The 19,632-nt window shown below is 46.8% G+C and overlaps 1 protein-coding gene across 4 annotated transcripts in view; it reads right to left on the bottom strand.

Moving 5' to 3' along the window:
- Positions 1–17,341, bottom strand: part of LOC133389587 (solute carrier family 12 member 9-like) — a 122,723-nt gene extending 105,382 nt beyond the window's left edge. The window contains exons 1-2 of one of the 4 annotated variants that reach the window (XM_061637531.1): positions 17,156–17,341; positions 15,822–15,881 (exon numbers count right to left, since the gene is read on the bottom strand). Coding sequence is in view for 2 of the 4 variants with exons in the window: in XM_061637534.1 (XP_061493518.1) it covers positions 14,223–14,418 (196 nt within the window). In the remaining 2 variants the exon portion in view is untranslated. Of the gene's footprint in view, positions 1–14,054; positions 14,128–14,222; positions 14,765–15,821; positions 15,882–17,155 lie in introns of those variants that run through there. The other 3 variants (XM_061637534.1, XM_061637530.1, XM_061637533.1) reach the window with 3 other exon arrangements.
- Between the last annotated feature and the right edge of the window lie 2,291 nt (positions 17,342–19,632).

Raw genomic sequence — 19,632 nt, 5'->3', positions numbered from 1 at the left:
ATTGGACCAGCCCCGACAGGAGACCAGTATTACTTAATTTAATTTAAAAGCATTTCTAAACCCCTTAATATTTTAATGTCTCTAAGCGGTGTACAAAAACGATAAAACAGTAACATACAACATTTTTTAAAATGGTAAAACAGTATTACAAAAACAAAAATTCAGCAATAAGAGGATGCAGTCTTATGAGCCAGGGAAAACCGGGGCAAAAATGTATGTCTATAAGATGTCTGAAGCAACTGATGGATAATGCTTCAGAGGGAAGGGCATCCCACGATGCAAGGAAAATGCCTGTTTTCAGGTCACTACCCTGTGATATTTTGTGAGGTGCAGTGAGATGATCAAAGTGGGCCAGATTGCTGCTGTCACCTTTGCCCCTCCCTCACACAGCTCACTTTGTACACGCAGGGCATTTCATTTTTAAATACGGGGAGGGGTGTTCCATTATTCCAGTCTACTCCTGTGTTGGAATTGCTTTTTAATATGTTTTTAACCTTTTTTTTAAGATATCTTTAAAGCTTTCTTAAAAAAAAAAGTTTTTAAAGTTGTTTTGGTTTAATGCATTTTAAAGTCTATTTTTATGATGTTTTAAAGTGTTTTTAGTGCTTTTGTTTGCCGCCCTGGGAGGAAGGGCGGGATAGAAGTCAAATAATAAATAAATAAATATTAGCTCCCCTCCTGCAGACTGAAGCAGTGCAGCCTAGCAACATATACATAACACAGGGCCACTGACTGTGTAGCTTGGCTTCTGGAAATTAAAACTCCGGGTATCATCCTGTCCTCAGGAGGAACACATTTGGCCTCTTCATGCAATATAGATCGCTATAACGTAAGATTGGTTTATTCTCTTTTTTCTTCACATTTCTAACAGCAGCAACAAAGCACGTACCTACCACATGACTCATTGCAATCCTTACAACAACCCTGTAAGGAAGGGCACTTTTATCCCCATGATCATGGGAAGCTGCCTTATGCCAAGTCGGACCACTGGTCCATCTAGCTCAGTACAGTCTACACTGACTGGCAGTGGCCTCCAAGGTTTCAGCTCTGCTTGGAGATGCCAAGGTTTGAACCTAGGACCTTTTGCATACGAAGCGGGTGCTTTGCTACTGAGCTGCAGACTGTCTCCCTCTGGGCCTCTTCCTCAGGCAAGAGTCTAATGGTGGATCATCCTGATTTGCAGCTCAGCCCCTTATTTCTATGGCTAGAGCATTTCTACCCTATGCTAAACAAGCAGCCCAGGACTGTTTGTATGAGGGTTGTTTTATCCTTGCAACAGCCCTACAAGGTAGGCTTGGCAGAGAAAGTGTGTGACTGTGAGCTGTGTTCTACCCACCTAGGGTTCTGCTGATCCTGGCACAACCTTGCTGACCCACACCCATGCAACTACCAGAACTGTCCTTGGGCCCAAGAACCCGCCAAGATCTTTGCAGATCCCATATCAAACACTGACCCACTTTGTATTAAGCCACCATGAAATCCACCCATCCTGTCAGTTGCACACCCTATGAGAGCATCCTGACCTGTCCAGGTCACATGCCAAAGACCTGCTTATTTCCAGAACATTCCTACCCTTCTCCATGAACCGTTTAAAATCCAAAACATCATGGCCTGACTTATTAGATTTATAAACTGCCCAAGCTCCCTTAAGGGCTCAGAGCTGTAAAGCAAAAACAAGGTATTGAATCAAAAACAAATCAATTGATTTTTAAATTGAGCACGTATATATCTGCCGTCAGAGGAAATGGCACAGCAGGGCGGGGGAGTTCAGGAAAAGAATTGTGCTGTTTTGTCACATGTGAGAGATCTCAAGAGCTGGCCAACAGGTGCACATGACAACCATAACCTACAATCGAAACTGCAGTTGCAATGGACTCACAAGCAGAGGGAGAAAATCCAATATTCCGCAGTTAAGAAATAATGTTATTTTTGAATCGTGGAGTAATGGGGTGGCTGCCACAAAAGAAGAACTACCTTGAGAAAACTGTGAAGATCCCACGCAAATTGCAACAAGTGGCTTGGACACTCGTGGTCAAACAACATGTTATGTTTACTAAGCAGAACATCTCTCGGTTTTCTTAAAATTAGTTACATCAGCGGAGGTGTGTGCACGATCAGAATCGCAGCACACGGTGAAGGGAGGTTAAGCCCTTCCTTCTCCAGCCATGACACTCCAAAATCCTCCCCTCCCTGGCATGGCTATAAGCCAAAGTTAAAAAAAGTTCCTATTGGTATCTGACCTCTGAACCAGGAAGCCGCAGTGCAAAACCTTGCCTCACTAGTGGCTTTAACCCAGGGATGGAGAACTTCAGGGTTGGGGGCTGAATGCGGCCCTCTACACCTCACTATCTGGCCCTTGGGCTCTCCCTGGGGCATATACCGTCCCCCATTGCCCTCCTCAAGTGTTCTTGCCTGGCTGGAAATGTATCCTTTAACTCTGATCATGCTTCTTGGTTGCCTGAATGGAAGATGGGGGTGGGGTGGGGTGCGTGCACGCATGAAGAAACTAGCCTACTGTACACTTAGGGTAGACCAGAGGTTCCCAAACAGTGGTCTGTGGGCCACCAACGGTGGCTCCCTGCATGTTTGCATTCAAACTGGTTTTTAAATTGTATTTTTTTTTATTTCTTGTATTGCAATTTGAATTCTATGGAATGAAAATGATAATATAACAAAATATAAAAAAGCAATAAAAACAATTAAACATCGTACAGCATCTAGCACAGTGCATGACAATACAATAGGCAGAAGAATCATGAAACGGTCCGCCAAGACCATCAGCCATTTTCGAGTAGTTCATGGCGCAAAAAAAAAACTTTGGGAACCACTGGTGTGGGCTCTACTGGGATGGATGGAGCAATGGTCTGATCCAGGCAGCTTCCTACGTTTGGGGGAGGGGGGCTCAGATCAATCGAGTTAGCTTAATCCCATGGCAGTTTAATTTAACTGGCTGGCAGAGCTGGATTTCTCTTTTACAAAAGTGCCTTTGTTCGTGGCCCAAGGAGGGAGTTTAATATCCTGGTACCCACTGTGCCACTGAATCCAGAGTGCCGGCAAAAGACACTTTGCTGCCTGAAGCAAGGGCCTAAATGGCCCCCTCCCCTGGCTAGGGCCAACCTTCCCAGTTTCTGTCTTCCTCCATTCACTGCCCCCCCCCAATTGGGGCTGTCCGAAACAGGTAGCTTCACGGTGCCACACAGCAGAACCGGGCCTCCTCGTCCAAAACCCTGGCACCACACTTCCCTCTTGACAAGTTTCCAGAGCAAAACTGTGTGCGGAAACTCCACAAACGGGAAGTCAAGCGATGAATCTCGACACGTTGCCAGTATTGGGCAAACCAGGAAGTGGAGCCTTTCCCTTCACAACCACAGGGAGCGCGTTGGGGGAAATTACTCAACCCTCCCCACAACCGGGCCTGGGAATGCCAGAAAATCTCAGCAAAGTGAAAGGAATGAAGTCAGCATTCAGTTATTAAAAACACACATCAAAGTAGGGCCCAGAGAACTGAGGGGAAAGTCCAAAGTGTTTCCACCTTGGGATTTTTTCTCTCTCTTTGGTTGGTTTATTTCTGGTTTTTTTAAAAAAGGGGGGAGAGGACTTTAAGGAGATCACACAGTTATTTCAGAACAGAGACTGCCCTGTCATGGGGCAACTTGATATAGCTGACAAAGGGAGAGAGGAGATTTGGGGCAGCATTAAGAGAAGCAGGGTGGACCACAGATGGTTTTGACCCACCAAGAAGTTCTCCTGAGCAAGCCCCAATGAAATTCACAGGAGCTATGCTCGTGCTTCCTGGTGGCTCCAGTACCCACGTTCAGGGAAACAAATGAAATTTCAACTTCAGGCACGAAAATATCGGGGGCCAGCCCTCATATCAGAATATATATGATTCCGTGATGTGTCCCACACAGTCACTACCATGAAATACAATCTGCCAGTCCACATTAAGGCTCCAAACTGTCATCAGTTTGTCACTGCAACAGATCTCCTTATTCAAGGCCTCCCGGTCAAAACCACATGTGGCAGAATAAGATGGCAAGGAGGTGGCCGAAAGAGTTCACCCACTTCAGACCACAAGGCAGAGCTCTTTTTAAAAATGGGCAGCCAGACCCCAAACAGGCCATTACTGGGGGGTGGGAATGGGCAGTTTCATAAAGAACAGTTCAGAAATTCAAGTCATGAAAAACTTGTATTATGTTAGGTGATTTAAAAAGTGGTTGATGACAATCTGAAAAGTAAGTTAAGTAGTCCAGGCTCCCCTACAGCCCCAGACCCTGATCAGGCAGGCCCATTTCTCCCCCCTCTGCCAAAGACACTCCCTACAGAATATTCACCAATGTTCCTAACAGGAAGGGAATAATTCTAAAAAATGGAGATCCCCTTCCTAACAGTTCATGTGAAATTGTCAATGTTAGGGTGGCAACGTGCCAGATATAGCCAGTATGAGATTGTTCACAGGGACATTTGTGCCTGAAAGAATCATCACAGCACAAAATTATTGAATGGGAGCTTCAAAAAGAGAGAAATCTTCTATCTAGATTTATTGCTGTAATGCGAGTCAGCCACGGATTGACCTCAAAGATGCACTTAGAAAATATGACTTAACTCTCGCAGGCTCTCTTTTCACTCTAGATAGAGCCAAGTTCTTCTTACATGTTAAAAGTCAACCATGTCTTAGAACTCCGCCCCCCCGACACACATGCATTCCCAATTCTGAGGATTTCCCCCCACTCTAGGCTTCTAAATGTCATGCAAGAAAGCATGTATACACACACGAGGAAAACGCACGGATCTGTTGTAGCGGCACACACGTTGCACATTCTCATTAAACTTGAACCAAAGGCACATATCATTAGTGTGACTATTTCCCTACTCCTCACCCCCTGGACACAGCTGTCTCTCTTCCAAATAAAGGCCTCCCCTACCCCCCAGCTTTTTAATCTGTCTGCTATAGGAAAGATTCAAATGAGGGAAAAGGTTCTGCACATGTTTCACAAGAACAGCATGTGGCGTTACATTTTGCAAGAGAGATGACCCCATCTGACCCACAGCTACTTCAGGGGAAAATTGAAAATAATCAAAAAAAGGTTGATGAGCAGAGAGAATGGATTTGAGCAAGGCTGTTTGCACGAAGGGAGTGGCTTTTGGATGGTAGATACAGCATTAAGGACGGCCATTGTTCCCAGGAGCCCAGAGCAAATCTGTGTCCCTCCCCGCTTCCGCCTGCCTACCGACCATGTGGACCTGGCAAAGCGAGCTTGCCAATTTCTTCCTCGCTAGGAAGAGAAAATTGACTTGGGACTCTGCCCTCTGTTTAGATCTAAGCACTATCCCTTCCAGGGGACAGGCAGAATCCAAGAACATAAGATGAGCCTCACACCTCTGTGATAAGGAAGGTAAGGGCAGCTTTCACACCACAGGTTAAACGATCTCCATAACCTATTTTCACAGGGTTCAGATCAAAATAATTGAAAAGGCCTGTAAGAGAATGCAGGGTTAAATTGAAGTCCATTTCTGGCCTTCATTAAGGCATTAGGTTTGCCAACCTGGTGCCCTCCAGGTGTTTGGGACTATAACTCCCAACAACACAATGTGATGGTTGGGGCTGTTGGGAGTTGTAGCCCCAAACATCTGGAGAGCACAAGGTTGGCAAAGGCTGGCACACATTATTAGGATGCCCACCTCCCGCATTCATGCTGCAATAGCCTACACTATTTCTAGTGGCAGGGAATCTCTTTGATTGAGGCTGCATTCATGCGCACGCTTTCTCAAATGCATTCCCAACGAATTCAGCAAGACTCACTTCCAGCTAATTATTGCACATTTAAAAAGCAGACCTAAAGTAATGATAACAGAAGATTTATGCAACTTTCAAGTTGACAACTAGGACATTGAACTTGTCAAGGATTATCAATATCTTGGCACAGTCATTAACCAAAATGGAGACAACAGTCAAGAAATCAGAAGAGGGCTAGGACTGGGGAGGGCACCTATGAGACAACTAGAAAAGGTCCTCAAATGCGATGTATCACTGAACACCAAAGTCAAGATCATTCAGACCATGGTATTCCCGATCTCTATGTATGGATGTGAAAGTTGGACGGTGAAAAAAGCGGGTAAGAGAAAAATCAACTCATTTGAAATGTGGTGTTGGAGGAGAGCTTTGTGCATACCATGGACTGTGAAAAGGACAAATAATTGGGTGTTAGAACAAATTAAACCAGAACTATCACTAGAAGTGAAAGTGATGAAACTGAGGTTATCATACTTCTGACACATCATGAGAATACCTGACTCACTAGAAAAGACAATAATGCTGGGAAAAACAGAAGGGAGTAGAAAAAGAGGAAGGCCAAACGAAAGATGGATTGATTCCATAAAGGAAGCCACAGACCTGAACTTACAAAGTCTGAATAAGGTGGTTTATAACAGATGTTATTGGAGGTCACTGATTCATAGGGCGCCATAAGTCGTAATCAACTTGAAGGCACATAACAACAACAACAACATGTGTACCATAAAGCTCTGCTTAGTCTTCTGGAAGACTGAGGAAACTGGTGATGATTACTCATTCTTACCAGGCCTTTTTAAGACCACAGATAAGTTTTTAATGCTATGGATACATTATATTAGTTATTATTCTATTTAAATTGTTTATGGTAATTGGGTTTTTTTTTTTAAAGTAAATGCAAAAATGGGGAACCTTTGGTCCTCCAGATGTTGCTGAACTACAACTCCCATTAGCTCTAGCAAGGATGGCCAATGGCCAGGAATGATGGGAGTTGTCGTTCAGCAACAGCTGGAAGGCCAAAGGTTCTCCACCCCAGGTAAAATCTATCAGGGCAATGAGGGGGGGGTGCAATCCTATAGGACCCAAAAGCAAAACATGCTACAACCAGATTGTGGATCCCCAAAAGCAAAGATCCTGAAGATTACAATTTGTGTCTTTAAAAAAAAAGTGCTATAAAAAAGGTAAAACAGATTCTATACGAAGAAAGGCTGAATTTCCCAATCTCCTATACAAGTTTGCAAAATACCTCAGTGTCTGTGCCGCCTGGGAAGGAGTGCCATTCCAGCCACGGGCGAGAGAGCTGCCTGCAAAAGCCACAATCCATTACAAAAGGAGCCACATTCTATGTCAGAGTGTGTGCCCACCCACTCCCCTGCACCCAAAAATGACTTTGTTAAAAGAAGCTTCTTTCCTGGAGGATTTGTTAAGTGAGGGAGTACTGTATTCTACGGGGGGGGGGGTACGTGCTGAGAAAAGAGAAGCTTTGCAAGGCACTGAAATCACAATCAGTACCGCAACTCTCACCACCACAGGCTTCTGAAATTTCAGACAATCCTCACACATATAACCTTTTTCATAAGGACTAGACAAATGCTTTCTTTGTGAAAGCCAAGATTCTAAGAATTCCAGATTCTGGCCAGCTGGAGACTGTGTGCAGTCTTGACACACAAATTGAAGATAACAAATGCAATAGTCACATATCGAAAAAGCAGAACTGGAGGATTCTACACTTTTGGCTACAAAAATGGGAAACCAGATCCCAGTCCCAGAGTAATTCTAAACCAGATTCAACTAAGAGCAAAACTACAATGCCGGATGCATGAGAACTGAGAGTCCTTGAGTTCAAAATCCCTGCCACAACATCTGTTCCCTGTGGTTTAACCCACACAAACCAGACAGGTCACAAACCACAATGAGGAGTAAGCAGGTGCTTGCAAAGAAAAGACTTCCAGATGACTCAACCAAGCCAAATGAAATGCAGACGGCCCTGTCAAGACCAGGGTAATGAACCTGCATTTCCAACAGCAAAGCAGCTTGCAAATGGGCTTCTTTCTCTTACAAATATGTTTCAACGGTGTGCACTGTGGCAAGTTCTGTGTGGGCACTTGCTTCTTCAGAATTTTGAGGTGAGGACAGTTATGGTCAGAAAAGGATAATCAGTGGGTATGTAGAGATGGTGGAGGTGGTCTGTAGCATTTGGAAAATGCCAGGTTCAGTCCCCAGCATCTCCAGGTAGGTCTGGGAGAGACTCCCTGTCTGAAAATCTGGAGAGCCACTGCCAGTCAGTGTGGACAATACTGAGCTAGATGGACCTTTGGCCTGACTCAGTAGAAGGCAGCCTCCTTTGTTCCTATGTCAGGGACAGAAACGTTGGACATTGAATTCAGATCATCACTCAATGAAGAAGAAAAAGTGATCCCTCCCACTGCACTCCAACGCTCATTTCTTGCAGACCTGCCATATTGCTCTCTAACAAACAGCATATTTATTTGTCACAACAAATAAGTATGACCTAGCTGGGTAAAGCAAATACTCCATTTGTAGTAGTCTCAGTTGGGCAGATAGTGGACTCCCGAAAATATTCCCTGGCCCCTCAGAAGATCAAGTGAGGCTTCATGCACTACTTAACAGAAATGAATCTGAAACCTTATTTTAAAAAAACAAAAACAAAATTGATCCAGTTTAAGTGTTAACTGCCACTGACAGCTGCTGTATTTAGATTTAGAGCCAAGACAGACACACAGACGTGCAAGTTTCATGCTTCGATGCAACCTGCTTCTTCAACTCACGTGAGTCAGCCTTTTGAAAGCACACACAAACATTTTAACAGAACTGACAACAGATGTTTCGATCTAGCACTGCTGCAATCCTTCCGTCCTTTCAAGCATGCAAAGAACTTGACAGATAATCAAAACGTATTTTGAAACATGCACATATCTTCACTTCCACCCTTTCGACAACTCCATGCCTCCAATTAAGAGGGCTCCCTAAGGCCATAAAAACTTAAGCTAGAATCAATCTGGAAGCCTCTTTAAGGTGCCACAAGTCACTTGTGTTGTTTTAACTGCCAACAGACTAACACAGCTGGAATGGAAATGGACTGCCTTCAAGTTGATCCTGACTTATGGCGACCTTATGAACACGGTTTTCATGGTAAGCGGTATTCAGAGGGGGTATACCATTGCCTCCCTACGAGGCTAGTCCTCCCCAGCTGGCTAGGGCCTGCTCAGCTTGCCACAGCTGCACAAGCCAGCCCCTTCCTTGTCCGCAACTGCCAGCTGGGAGGCAACTGGGCTCCTTGGGACTACGCAGCTTGCCCACGGCTGCACAGGTGGCAGGGCACATAACCCCTGAGCTGCTCCCTGTGGGGGTGATCTTTAGCTGGCCCTTGATACCCAGGAGACATGAGCAGGGATTTGAACTCACAGACTCTGGACTCCCAGCCAGGCTCTCCTCCCTGCTGTGCTATACCATCTGTAAACACGGCTACCCCTCTGGAATTAATTTCTGCCACAGTGAACTCAGTTTGAGAGAGGACACCTTCCACATTTTCTGGGAGGAAATGCTGGTCAGGCCTAGGCCAGACACTCTCTCTACAGTGAGCCTGCCTGATTTTCAGAGTTGGACACTTCCTTCTTTACTTTCGGGATACTATTTTTAAGGCCAGGGCCAGGCTTTAGTGGGTCCTAGGCATGGTGCTACTGATGGGTCCCTGCACAATGCAGTCGCTCTCCATCTCCCCAGGACATATTTACCTGGCCAGCAAAAGCACTAGACGGGTGCCGAACCGGGCTGACAATAGGCCGTTCCAAGTCCTGAGGCCATTAACAGGTGCCCGATCACACCAACCTGCTATACTGAGCTGCTTGACAGATCTATGGAGGGTAGATCTATCAATGGGCATTGGCCATGCTAGCTGGATGGACCCTCCATGTACAGAGGCAGTATATCTCTGAATAGCTGCTGTGAGGGGAAGCTCAGCAAGGGAGGGCTGTTGAGCCTTGCTATGGGCTTCCCCAAACCATCTGGCTGGCCCCTATGAGACACAGGATGCTGGACTAAACACACCTTTACAAGTCAGTCCCTCAATCCAGCTTTGGTTCCAGGCCAGAATCTATGAACAACTCCTCTTCTCGCACAGCCTCCCTACACTCTTAATTAACATGAAGTTGCACCCAGAGCTCGATTACAGCGCCAGGAAGACATTAATCAAGAGGCAAGGTATGTAAGGATTGCAGGAATCCCTGGCTGGCCCAAGGCCCAAAGAGACAGGCGCCTTATTACAGCCAGCGCTTACAGGCTCACTTCTTTCATTTTCCTAGCTGCCACAACCATTCCTGGCAGAAAGCATTTTGCGAAAAGAACATCAGGTGTAGGGGGAGGGAGAAACAGGCACATTTGCTTTCACTCAAGAGAAACAAAAAAGGCGTTCACCTCCAAAGTGCTGGGTTAGCAGCAGAAACTACTCCAGTTCAGTGGCTCAAGGACAGATCTGTGTACAGTGCCTCACTCTGCCACATCTTTAACTCAATGGCCTTGGGGAAATCACACTCCTTTACCCTCAGTCTCCCGAGCTGCACAATGGCCATTAGCGACTGTGAGGGAGATAATTCTGGAGTGAGATTTAGTGGCATAGGGAGGTTATTGGGATCTCAGGTGAGAAGGCCTGGCCTGGGACAGTAACCAGGGCTGTACAAACAACCAGTTGCCACTTGTCATTTGTGGTGACACCTTGGCAAACTGGTTATCTGTGGGCTCCTCCACACGTCCGGTTAATTAAGCCTCCATCCTGATTTGCTTGCACAAGCTTTAAACGGAAGTTAGACACTGTCTGGCCTTTATTGAGCAACTGTTCCAATTTGTTTGGGCGTCAGTGATACAACCATGAGCGTTCATCCTGATTTGCTTGTGGAGTGTTTTCTACATATCCCCGTTAAGCATTCGTTCAACCTGATCTTAGAGATATGAAGGCCTGGGGGGAAAAAACCCAGAAAGATTCAGAAAAAACCTCCCCAACCCTTTTTTTCAAAAATAAATTGGGGAAAAAATGAAAATTTTGAGGTGAAAAAGTCCTCTCCCCATTTTTCTGCCCCCCCCAGGCCTTCATGTCTCTACCTGCTCTTTTCAGTGCATTGCCTTGTCACTTTTCAAACTGCAAAATGTCAGATTCTTGCTTAAAGTGGGTTTGTTGTACTAGGGCAGCTGAGATCTATAACCCACTTTATATGCAACAAACTAAATTTCCCAGTATGCACTCGAATCCCTCCTGCAAAATATTGATGGCCTGGAGACACCCTGCATTGCCCTGCCAAGTGATGAGGATAATCTTGCCACATTTCTGTGCTTGACCCAAAATCTAGGGAAGCAGCAGGGGCATGGTTACTGGCCATGATAGGCAACCCTCTTAACCAACTGGTTACAAGCACACCATGTCAAGTTAACACTTGGGGAAGGTGTGCTACACTGCATGCAGAAGGTCCCAGGTTCAATCTCCAAGTATTGCTGGGAATTTCCCATTTGTAACCCTGAAAAAGCGGCTGCCAGTCAGTGTGGGCAATACTGAGCTAGATGGACCAACTGGTCTGACTCGACAGACAAGGCAGCTTCCTAACGAAGTAGCCTCCATTCATCCAGATTTCAGATCATATCACAGACAGAAGCGTGGCACAGCTCTCCCTGCCATTTGGCAAGCTACGGCAGACAGACAGCTTGCCACAGTGTGCTTTAAACATCCTTCCCAGCCATGGAGAAGTGGCCTATCCTCACCACTCAGAAAGTTCAATTAGTGTACTCCTGAATTTGTCTCAGTCTGTGCAGAATTTGGCTGCCACAATTCTGACTGGCTCAGCCCATCATACACCGGCTGCCTATTCACTCCGGGGCCCAATTCAAGCTGCTGGCACTTATCTTTAAAGGCCTAAAGCAGCCCAGATGTTTTGGACTACAACTCCCATCAGCCCCAGATACTGACAACCTGCCTGGTTGCACGCAGGCACTTCAAACTCACCACAGGAGAGTAGGTCAATGGCTAATATTTACAGCCTGGAACAGAGGTTAGACTAGAACCTGGGAGGCCAGGGTTCAAATCCCCAATCAGCCATGAAGCTCACTGGGTGACCTTGGGCCAGTTACTAACTCCAGCCTAACCTACCTCACAGGGTTGTTGTGGGGATTAAATGTGGAGGGGGAAGAACCATGGATGCCACCTTGAACTCCTTGGAGAAAAAAACAAATGGAAATGGCCTGCCTTCAAGTTGATTCCGACTTATGGCGACCTTATGAATAGGGTTTTCATGGTAAGCGGTATTCAGAGGTGGTTTACCTTTGCCTTCTTCTGAGGCTGAGAGGCAGTGACTGGCCCAAGGTCACCCAGTGAGCTTCATGGCTGTGTGGGGATTCGAACCCTGGTCTCTCGGGTCATAGTCCAACACTAACGACTACGCCACACTGGCTTTTGGAGAAAAGGTGGGGTATAAATGTAATAAATAAATAGCCGTTACTGTAGTTGCTACATAAGGGGCAGGATCCTGAGAGGTAGCAGCCGTGGACCGTATGACAATTTAAAGGGTGTGTGTGGTTGCTGTAAAGGGTTTTAGAAGAGGTTTGCAGAAGCTTCACTGCTAAAAGTATTAGAATATTAGTGGGGGAGGGGTCCATTTGGGACACAAGGATAGTGCAGGTAGTATAATAGTCAATGAGATCCAGGGCCCTGGAGGGACATTGTTTTCAAGGTGCCAGCTCAGAAAAGCATTGCAGGAACTAAGGCTGAATACAAACCACACATTTAAAGCACATGGCTTCCTCCAAAGAAACCTGGGGACTGTAGCTTGTTAAGGGTGCTGGGAATTGTAGCTCTGCGAAGAGCAAGCTACAGTTCCCAGGATTCTTTTTTTTTTGGAGGGAGGGCTTTGAATGAATGGTGTGCATGCAGCCTAAGACCAGGGGCTGAAGTTGAACCACTCCCCTATATATATGTGTGTGTGTGCGTGTGTGTATTGTATTTTTATTGTATTTTATGTATTTTAATTTATTTTAATGTTTGTGATCGTTGTTGTGTACAATTTTATTATGCATGTGATCGATTTTATTGTAAGCTGCCCTGAGCGGCCTGTTATAGGGTAGAAGGGTGGAATTCAAATATTTTAAATAAATAAATAAACAACAAACCTGAGGTCCCAACAAGGTTGACTAAAAAGATGACATGGATCAGTTGAGATGTTAATGGGTGCAGCACAGGGGAAGGAGGAGAGAAGAGACTAGTTAAAAGGCTGGGCACGTGAAGGGTTAGATTATTATTACAATATTACGATTATTAGTTACAGGATAGCACATAGGCGGTTGGCAGGACCTTATGAAGACAAGGTTAAGACCTGGTTAATTATAAGGTGCTGCAGTCATCATCACTAGGACCTAATTCTCACTGCAGGGGGTGGCCTGCAGGGATCAGTTTGGGGGGAGGAAGTAACAGGACCAAAGGCACCTCCATATAGAAACAACAACAATAATCCCTGCTCATAAAAACCTAGCATGTCAAGGAGTAGTGTTCCAGCCTACTTTTCTCCATGACATGCTAGCTTTTTATGAACAGGGAGTATATTGTGTACAGAGAACATTCCTCACCTGAGGTCTGAACACAGGATTATGACCTCAGGGAGCACTAAACCTAAATAGGAAGGGCAAAAAGCACCCAGAGGGGTGCATGTGTGGGAGCCAGCCCAGCAACTGACAGTGACAAGGATGCTGAGTGCTAGAACAAGGTGTTCCAGATGGGCAGGGCGGGCCTCAGTGTACACCTCCTGTACACTGAGGGCTTGGAACTTGATTTCACTGGACAGGCTGAGCTTTGAAATACAGATGTGTGTTGATGACACTTCATAACATTTATGCCAGTCAAGAGTCTTCAAACTTCGACAGTTCATTTTTAGTGTGTTATCTCATTATTCTTTAAGACGGTGGTGGGGAAGGCCTGACTCCCATCAGTTCCAGCCAACACGGCCAGTGATCAAGGATTATGGGAACTGTAGTCCAGCAGCATCTGGAGGACCACACATTTGGCCCACCCCAGCTTTTCAACGACCCTGTAAAGTAGGCCAGTATTGTTACCCCACCACCTCACTGCATGTTTCAGGCCGGGGGAGGGTTTGAAGATTGTCGGCTCCAGCAAGTTCATGGCAGAGCTGAGATTGGAACCAGGGGGCTCCCACCAGTTTTCAGTGGAAAGCCAGATTTTCTTGTGAGCACAGACAGAGTGCGAGGGCCTCACCTCACCCAGCTGTTAAGGAGCTGACCTTTCCAGGCTGAATGGCTTTCAGAGTGAGGAGTTCCCCGCCAACCCAATTCGTATTTTAAATCCGCCGCCGGGGTTTGGAAAGAAAAGCCCACGCTATGGGACCGCCAGAGTTAGCGAACACGCAGGGAAAGCACCACTCACCAAGACGCAGGAAGAGCACCACGCTGAACATAGAGAGCAAAGTGGGGACGACGACGCCCAAGAAGGTGTGCAGCTGGCGGGTTCCAGCCCTCGCCCCGGCTGGTTCCGCTTCCACCGAGATGCTGTTGCACAGTCGGTAAGCCAACAGCGGACTCCGCTCCGACACGCCGCCAGAGCTGCCCTGACGCCGAGGCATGATCGCCGCTTCGCCGTCGGGCGGCCGGACAGGACGGAACGGGACGAGACAAAACAACCAGCCGCCACCGGCACCCCCAGAGAGCACCCGGCCGCCCCGCCGCTCTTACTCCGCCCCGATCTCCGCCTCCTGCCCCGGCTCAACCCTGCGCCGCGGCATCAGCCGCTGGGCCGTCCGAGGACAGGAAGTGCGGGGAGCGGGTCCGACTGGCTAGCGACCGCGCAGTATGAGCCGCAGGTTTACTCGTTAGCAAAACGAGCGCAACAGCGGGGCTGGCTTCCTAGCGAGGAGTCCGGCCTGCGTGCACGGCTCGTCGGAAGGAAGCCGCCCGCCTCCTCCACGTGTGTGCAGCCAGGTTTACTTCGGAGTATGGCGTAAACCTGCATAGGATCTGGCGGCCTGGCTTCAGTCCTAACCAGGGAGTCGGTGTGGGGTCTTACGAGTCAACAGGCGTAGCGGGTCAAAGGCTGCAAGGCTATTTATTCAGATTTACTTGGAAGTCAATCTCATTCAAATAAATCAGGAGCATATTGCAGGGGCAGTGAGCCAGTGACCCATAGGTGCAGTCATATGCCAGTGTGGTGTAGTGGTTAGAGTGTTGAACTGGGACCTGAGGGAGAAGGGTTCAAATTCCCACACAAGCCAGGAAAGCTCACTGGGTTGACTTTGGGCCAGTCATAGTCTCTCAGCCTAACCTACATCAGAGGGTTGTTGTAAGGATAAAATAGAGAGGCCACCTTGACCTGCTTGAAGGAAAGGTGGGATAGACATGTAAAATAAATAATGAACATGCTTTCAGGAAAGTAGGTGGCATTTGACCCTGGGGAGATTTACCGCCCTGGGCTCCTACTGGGAGAAAGAGCGGGATAGAAATCTAATAAATAATAATAATGATTTATATCAGAGTAAGCATGTTTAGGAGTGCGTTTCTAAGAGCTGCCCCCTCTGCTGCTTTGGCAGGTTTCTTGGGCCTTTCTGGCTGTGCCGAAACTCAACAGATTTGGTGATACTGAATGCCTTACCTCTTGAATTTATGTCTGCCACAGAGACATTAAAAGCACTGGAGTCTTGACACTGGAAACAAAACCTGAAACTCTACACTTAGGGAGGCAGGTTTTGTTTTAGTTTAGTTCGTTATTCATTACCTGCTTTTGTATTGGAACAAAGTGGCTTACCGAAAACAAAAAGCATCGGAACGGAATAAAACAAAATTAGAACAACGCTTCCAATACAACACCAAAACCAGCAGCATTTGAAATGGGGTTGGGGAACCTTGTTCATCCTGAGGGCCGCATTCCCACCTGGCAACCTTCTGAGGGCCACTTGGCAGTGGGGGGCAGAGGCAAAAATTGGCAAAGCAACAAATGCAAATGTTACCTTTGTCCAGCACTCTAGTTGCTCACCTGCCGCTCTCTGTCATCCATCCTGAAAAGCAGGAGGCATTTTCAAAGTTCAAGGGTACACTGCAAAAAACAAAGCAAAACTTGGGAGTGTGAAGCGGGCTGGTGAGGAGTGTGCCTGGGCAGAGTGGGTGTGACCTGGTAAGAGTTCCAAGGGCCAGATAGGCCACATTCGGCCTCTAGGCCTGAGGTTCCCCACCCCTGAGTTAAAGTTTCAAGAAGCCAACAGTGCAAATAACAAAGTAAAAATGGCAAGCAATGGGTTGTACAACAACAAAGCCTTATGAGGAGAAACTGAAAGAACTGGGCATGTTTAGCCTGGAGAAGAGAAGACTGCCGGGAGATAGGATAGCACTCTTCAAGTACTTGAAAGGTTGTCACACAGAAGAGGGCCGGGATCTCTTCTCAATGGTCCCAGAGTGCAGGACATGGAATAATGGGCTCAAGTTGCAGGAAGCCCGATTTCGACTGAACAGCAGGAAAAACATCCTAACTGTTAAGAGTGGTACGATAATAAAACCAGTGACCTAGGGCGGTGGTGGGCTCTCCAACCCTGGAGGTGTTCAAGAGGCAGCTGGACAGCCCCCTGTTGGGTATGCTTTGATTTGGATTCCTGCATTGATCAGGGGGTTGGACTTGATGGCCTTATAGGCCCCTTCCGACTCTGATTCTATACTCGGGCCCATCTGTACAATAGATTTAAAGCAGTTTCATACTACTTTAAGCAGTCATGGCTTCCCCCACAGAATCCTGGGAAATTAGTTTGTTAAGGGTACTGAGTGTTATTAGGAGACCCTTGTTCCCCTCACAGATCTAGTTCTCAATCCCTCTTCCTAGGGAACACTGAGAATTGTTGCTCTGTGCAGGGTATGTGTACTGCCTTCAAGTCGATTCCGACTTATGGCGACCCTATGAATAGGGTTTTCATGAGGCTGAGAGGCAGTGACTGGCCCAGGGTCACCCAGTGAGCTTCATGGCTATGTGGGGATTCGAACCCTGGTCTCCCAGGCCGTAGTCAAACACCTTAACCGCTACACCACACTGGCTCTCTTGTGAGGGGTACAGGGATCTCCTTACTCTCAGCATCCTTTTCAAACTACAATTCCTGGGATTCTTGGGGGGGGGAGCCGTGACTGTTTCAAGTGGTATAATACTGCTTTCAATGCATAGTGCAGATAGAGCCACTGAAATCAGTGGATTTAAATCCACTGTTTTCAGTGGGTACTGAACTCTAAAGTGGATATCATCCAATTCAACCGGCTCTTAAGAGCAACCGTTCCCATTAAGTTCCTGCTAACCTGTGTGTTTTGCATATGGTTGGGGACAGATGTGGGTACCTGCTAGATTTTTATGTTCCCAGAGGTCATCACATCAGCCAGGGTAGGTTTCTTTGCTCCAGTCATCCCAGCCGCCGGTCTGAAACCTGCTTAACCAACACCTAGCAGTGTCCCTAATCCAATTAAGTCGGCAATCTCCTCCTACTCTGCGACTAAAGGCAGATCTTGTGGGAGAACATTAAGGCAGCTTTTCTCTCTCCCCCTCCCCTCCTTAACACCTAACAGTTGTAATGAAGAAAATTGCTGACTGTTTTGTGACACTTGTGTTGGCCTTAATTTTTTTTTTCATTTGGACCAACATGATTTCCTTAGCCCCTCCCCTCTTTTTTGTACTTTCCTGCAGTTATGCATCTGTGTTTTCATCCTCCCTCCCCCCACTTCCTTTTTCTCTTTCCTAACACTCCCGGTGATTTAAGCAGCTCTTGCGGTGAGACACACCTCCCCAGGCACCAGAGAAATCAGAGACATAAAATAAAAAAGCAATTAAAGCAGCAATGAAAACAGAATAAAACTGCAAATTAAAGGCAGCGTCCACAGAGGCAGAAGAGGAGCTGTACGCTGGCGCTTTAGCACTGTGCCCCTAAAAAAGAATCCCCATGAATCGTCCCTAGAGCAATGGTTCCTACACTCCCCCCCCACAGGCCACTTGAAAATTCCTGAGGCCCTTGGCACCCCACTTAATTATTTTTCCGCCTGTTGTAGCAATTGTAATGTCCTGTGCTGTTTGCTGTAGGATTCGTAACTGAATGTAGATTAAACCTTAATTCTAGCCTCTCATTAACTTGGCTGCTAATCCACTCCATTCCTCTTAAGGGCCTCCATCCTCCCTCGATTCACCTTCTGGGCAGACTGCCAGGTTCCAAGAATGACAGAGCAGCCGTTGCGCCCGCCATTCTTTGTGGACGCATTACAGGCCACGCAAATGAAGCTTGCAGACGACAATTTGGGAACCTCCGCTCTAGAGGTGGTTGGTAAGTGGCATTTCCCAAGTTTTGGATGTGCTGGCTTAGAGAGGATAATTTCCACCAGTTACTCAGTTGTGTCAGCTGTTCACTGGTAGTCTCTAGTCCAGAAGGAGACATGAGGAAGGAGCTATATTAAGATTATAGGAAGATCAGATCAAAAGCCGATCCAGTCCACCACCTGGTTTCCAGCTATGATCAGCCCCTGGAAGACTATTAATTTATTTATAAAAATATTTGTATATTGCTGTTTCGTTAAAACCATCAAAGCGATTTACAACACGTTAAAAAGACAACCGTAGAATGAAAAAATGGAAATGGGCTGCCTTCAAGTCGATCCTGACTTATGGCTACCCTATGAATAGGGTGTTCATGGTAAGCGGTATTCAGAGGGGGTTTCCCATTGCCTCCCTCTGAGGCTAGTCCTCCCCAGCTGGCTAGGGCCTGCTCAGCTTGCCACAGCTGCACAAGCCAGCCCCTTCCTTGTCCGCAATTGGCAGCTGGGGGGGCAACTGGGTTCCTTGGGACTCTGCAGCTTGCCCACGGCTGCACAGGTGGCAGGGCACATAACCCCTGGGCCACTCCCTGTGGGGGTGATCTTTAGCTGGCCCTTGACACCCAGGAGACACGAGCGGGGATTTGAACTCACAGACTCTGGACTCCCAGCCAGGCTCTCCTCTCCACTGGGCTATACCAGCTGATAACCATAGAATAAAAACATTAAATTCTAAGAAAAACAAAGGTCAACTCATAAGGAGAGCATGAAGACCATGGCCCACCCTAGTTCATTTCAACAAGATAGACTGCTTCCAAACATGGGGGTGCTGCCTAGTTGGCATGCCACACAGCTGTTGATAGACCTTCCCTTCCTTAATTTATCAAATGGTATGGGCAGTGCTGATGGTGGAAATATGTAGACTTGCCAACGTTTCAAATGACTGTTGCTGTGTCTTTAGAAGCAGCTAGTGTATATAGACATTAGCAGGTGATAATATTTATCTCTGTGCAAAGGCTCCCACAGCTGATTTCTACTGTGCATTGGTGCAAAGAATGATTTCTGATTGTGCAGTAATGCTCCTGTTCAGGGTACCCTTTTCCAGAATACTCGTAGGAATATAGGAAGCTACTTCATACTGAGTCAGAAAATTGATCTGTCTTGCTCATACTCGGCCACGAGGGTTGCCAGGTTCCTGGCCTGAGACTAATCCTGTATCTTTAGGAGAAGAGAAAGTCAGCCAAGTGCAGGTTTTCTTGCAAAACTGTAATGGGAAAAACCACAAGGTGGAATTCTCCCTTCCCCCTGCAGAACTTTTAAAGACACAGAAGACCTCTTGGTTGCCAGGCCCAGCCTCTAAGAGGTCTTCTGTATCTTTAAAAGTTGTGCAGGGGGAAGGAAGAATTCCACCTTGTGGGTTTTCCCACTACAGCGTTGCAAGAACACCTGCACTTGGCTGACTTTCTCTTCTAAAGATACAGGATCAGTCTCAGGTCAGGAACCTGGCAACCCTAGTAGAT

The sequence above is a fragment of the Rhineura floridana genome, chromosome 7 (genome assembly GCF_030035675.1).
Source record: "Rhineura floridana isolate rRhiFlo1 chromosome 7, rRhiFlo1.hap2, whole genome shotgun sequence".
In the NCBI taxonomy this organism is placed as follows: domain Eukaryota; kingdom Metazoa; phylum Chordata; class Lepidosauria; order Squamata; family Rhineuridae; genus Rhineura; species Rhineura floridana.
This window is presented reverse-complemented; position numbering and strand designations above follow the sequence as displayed.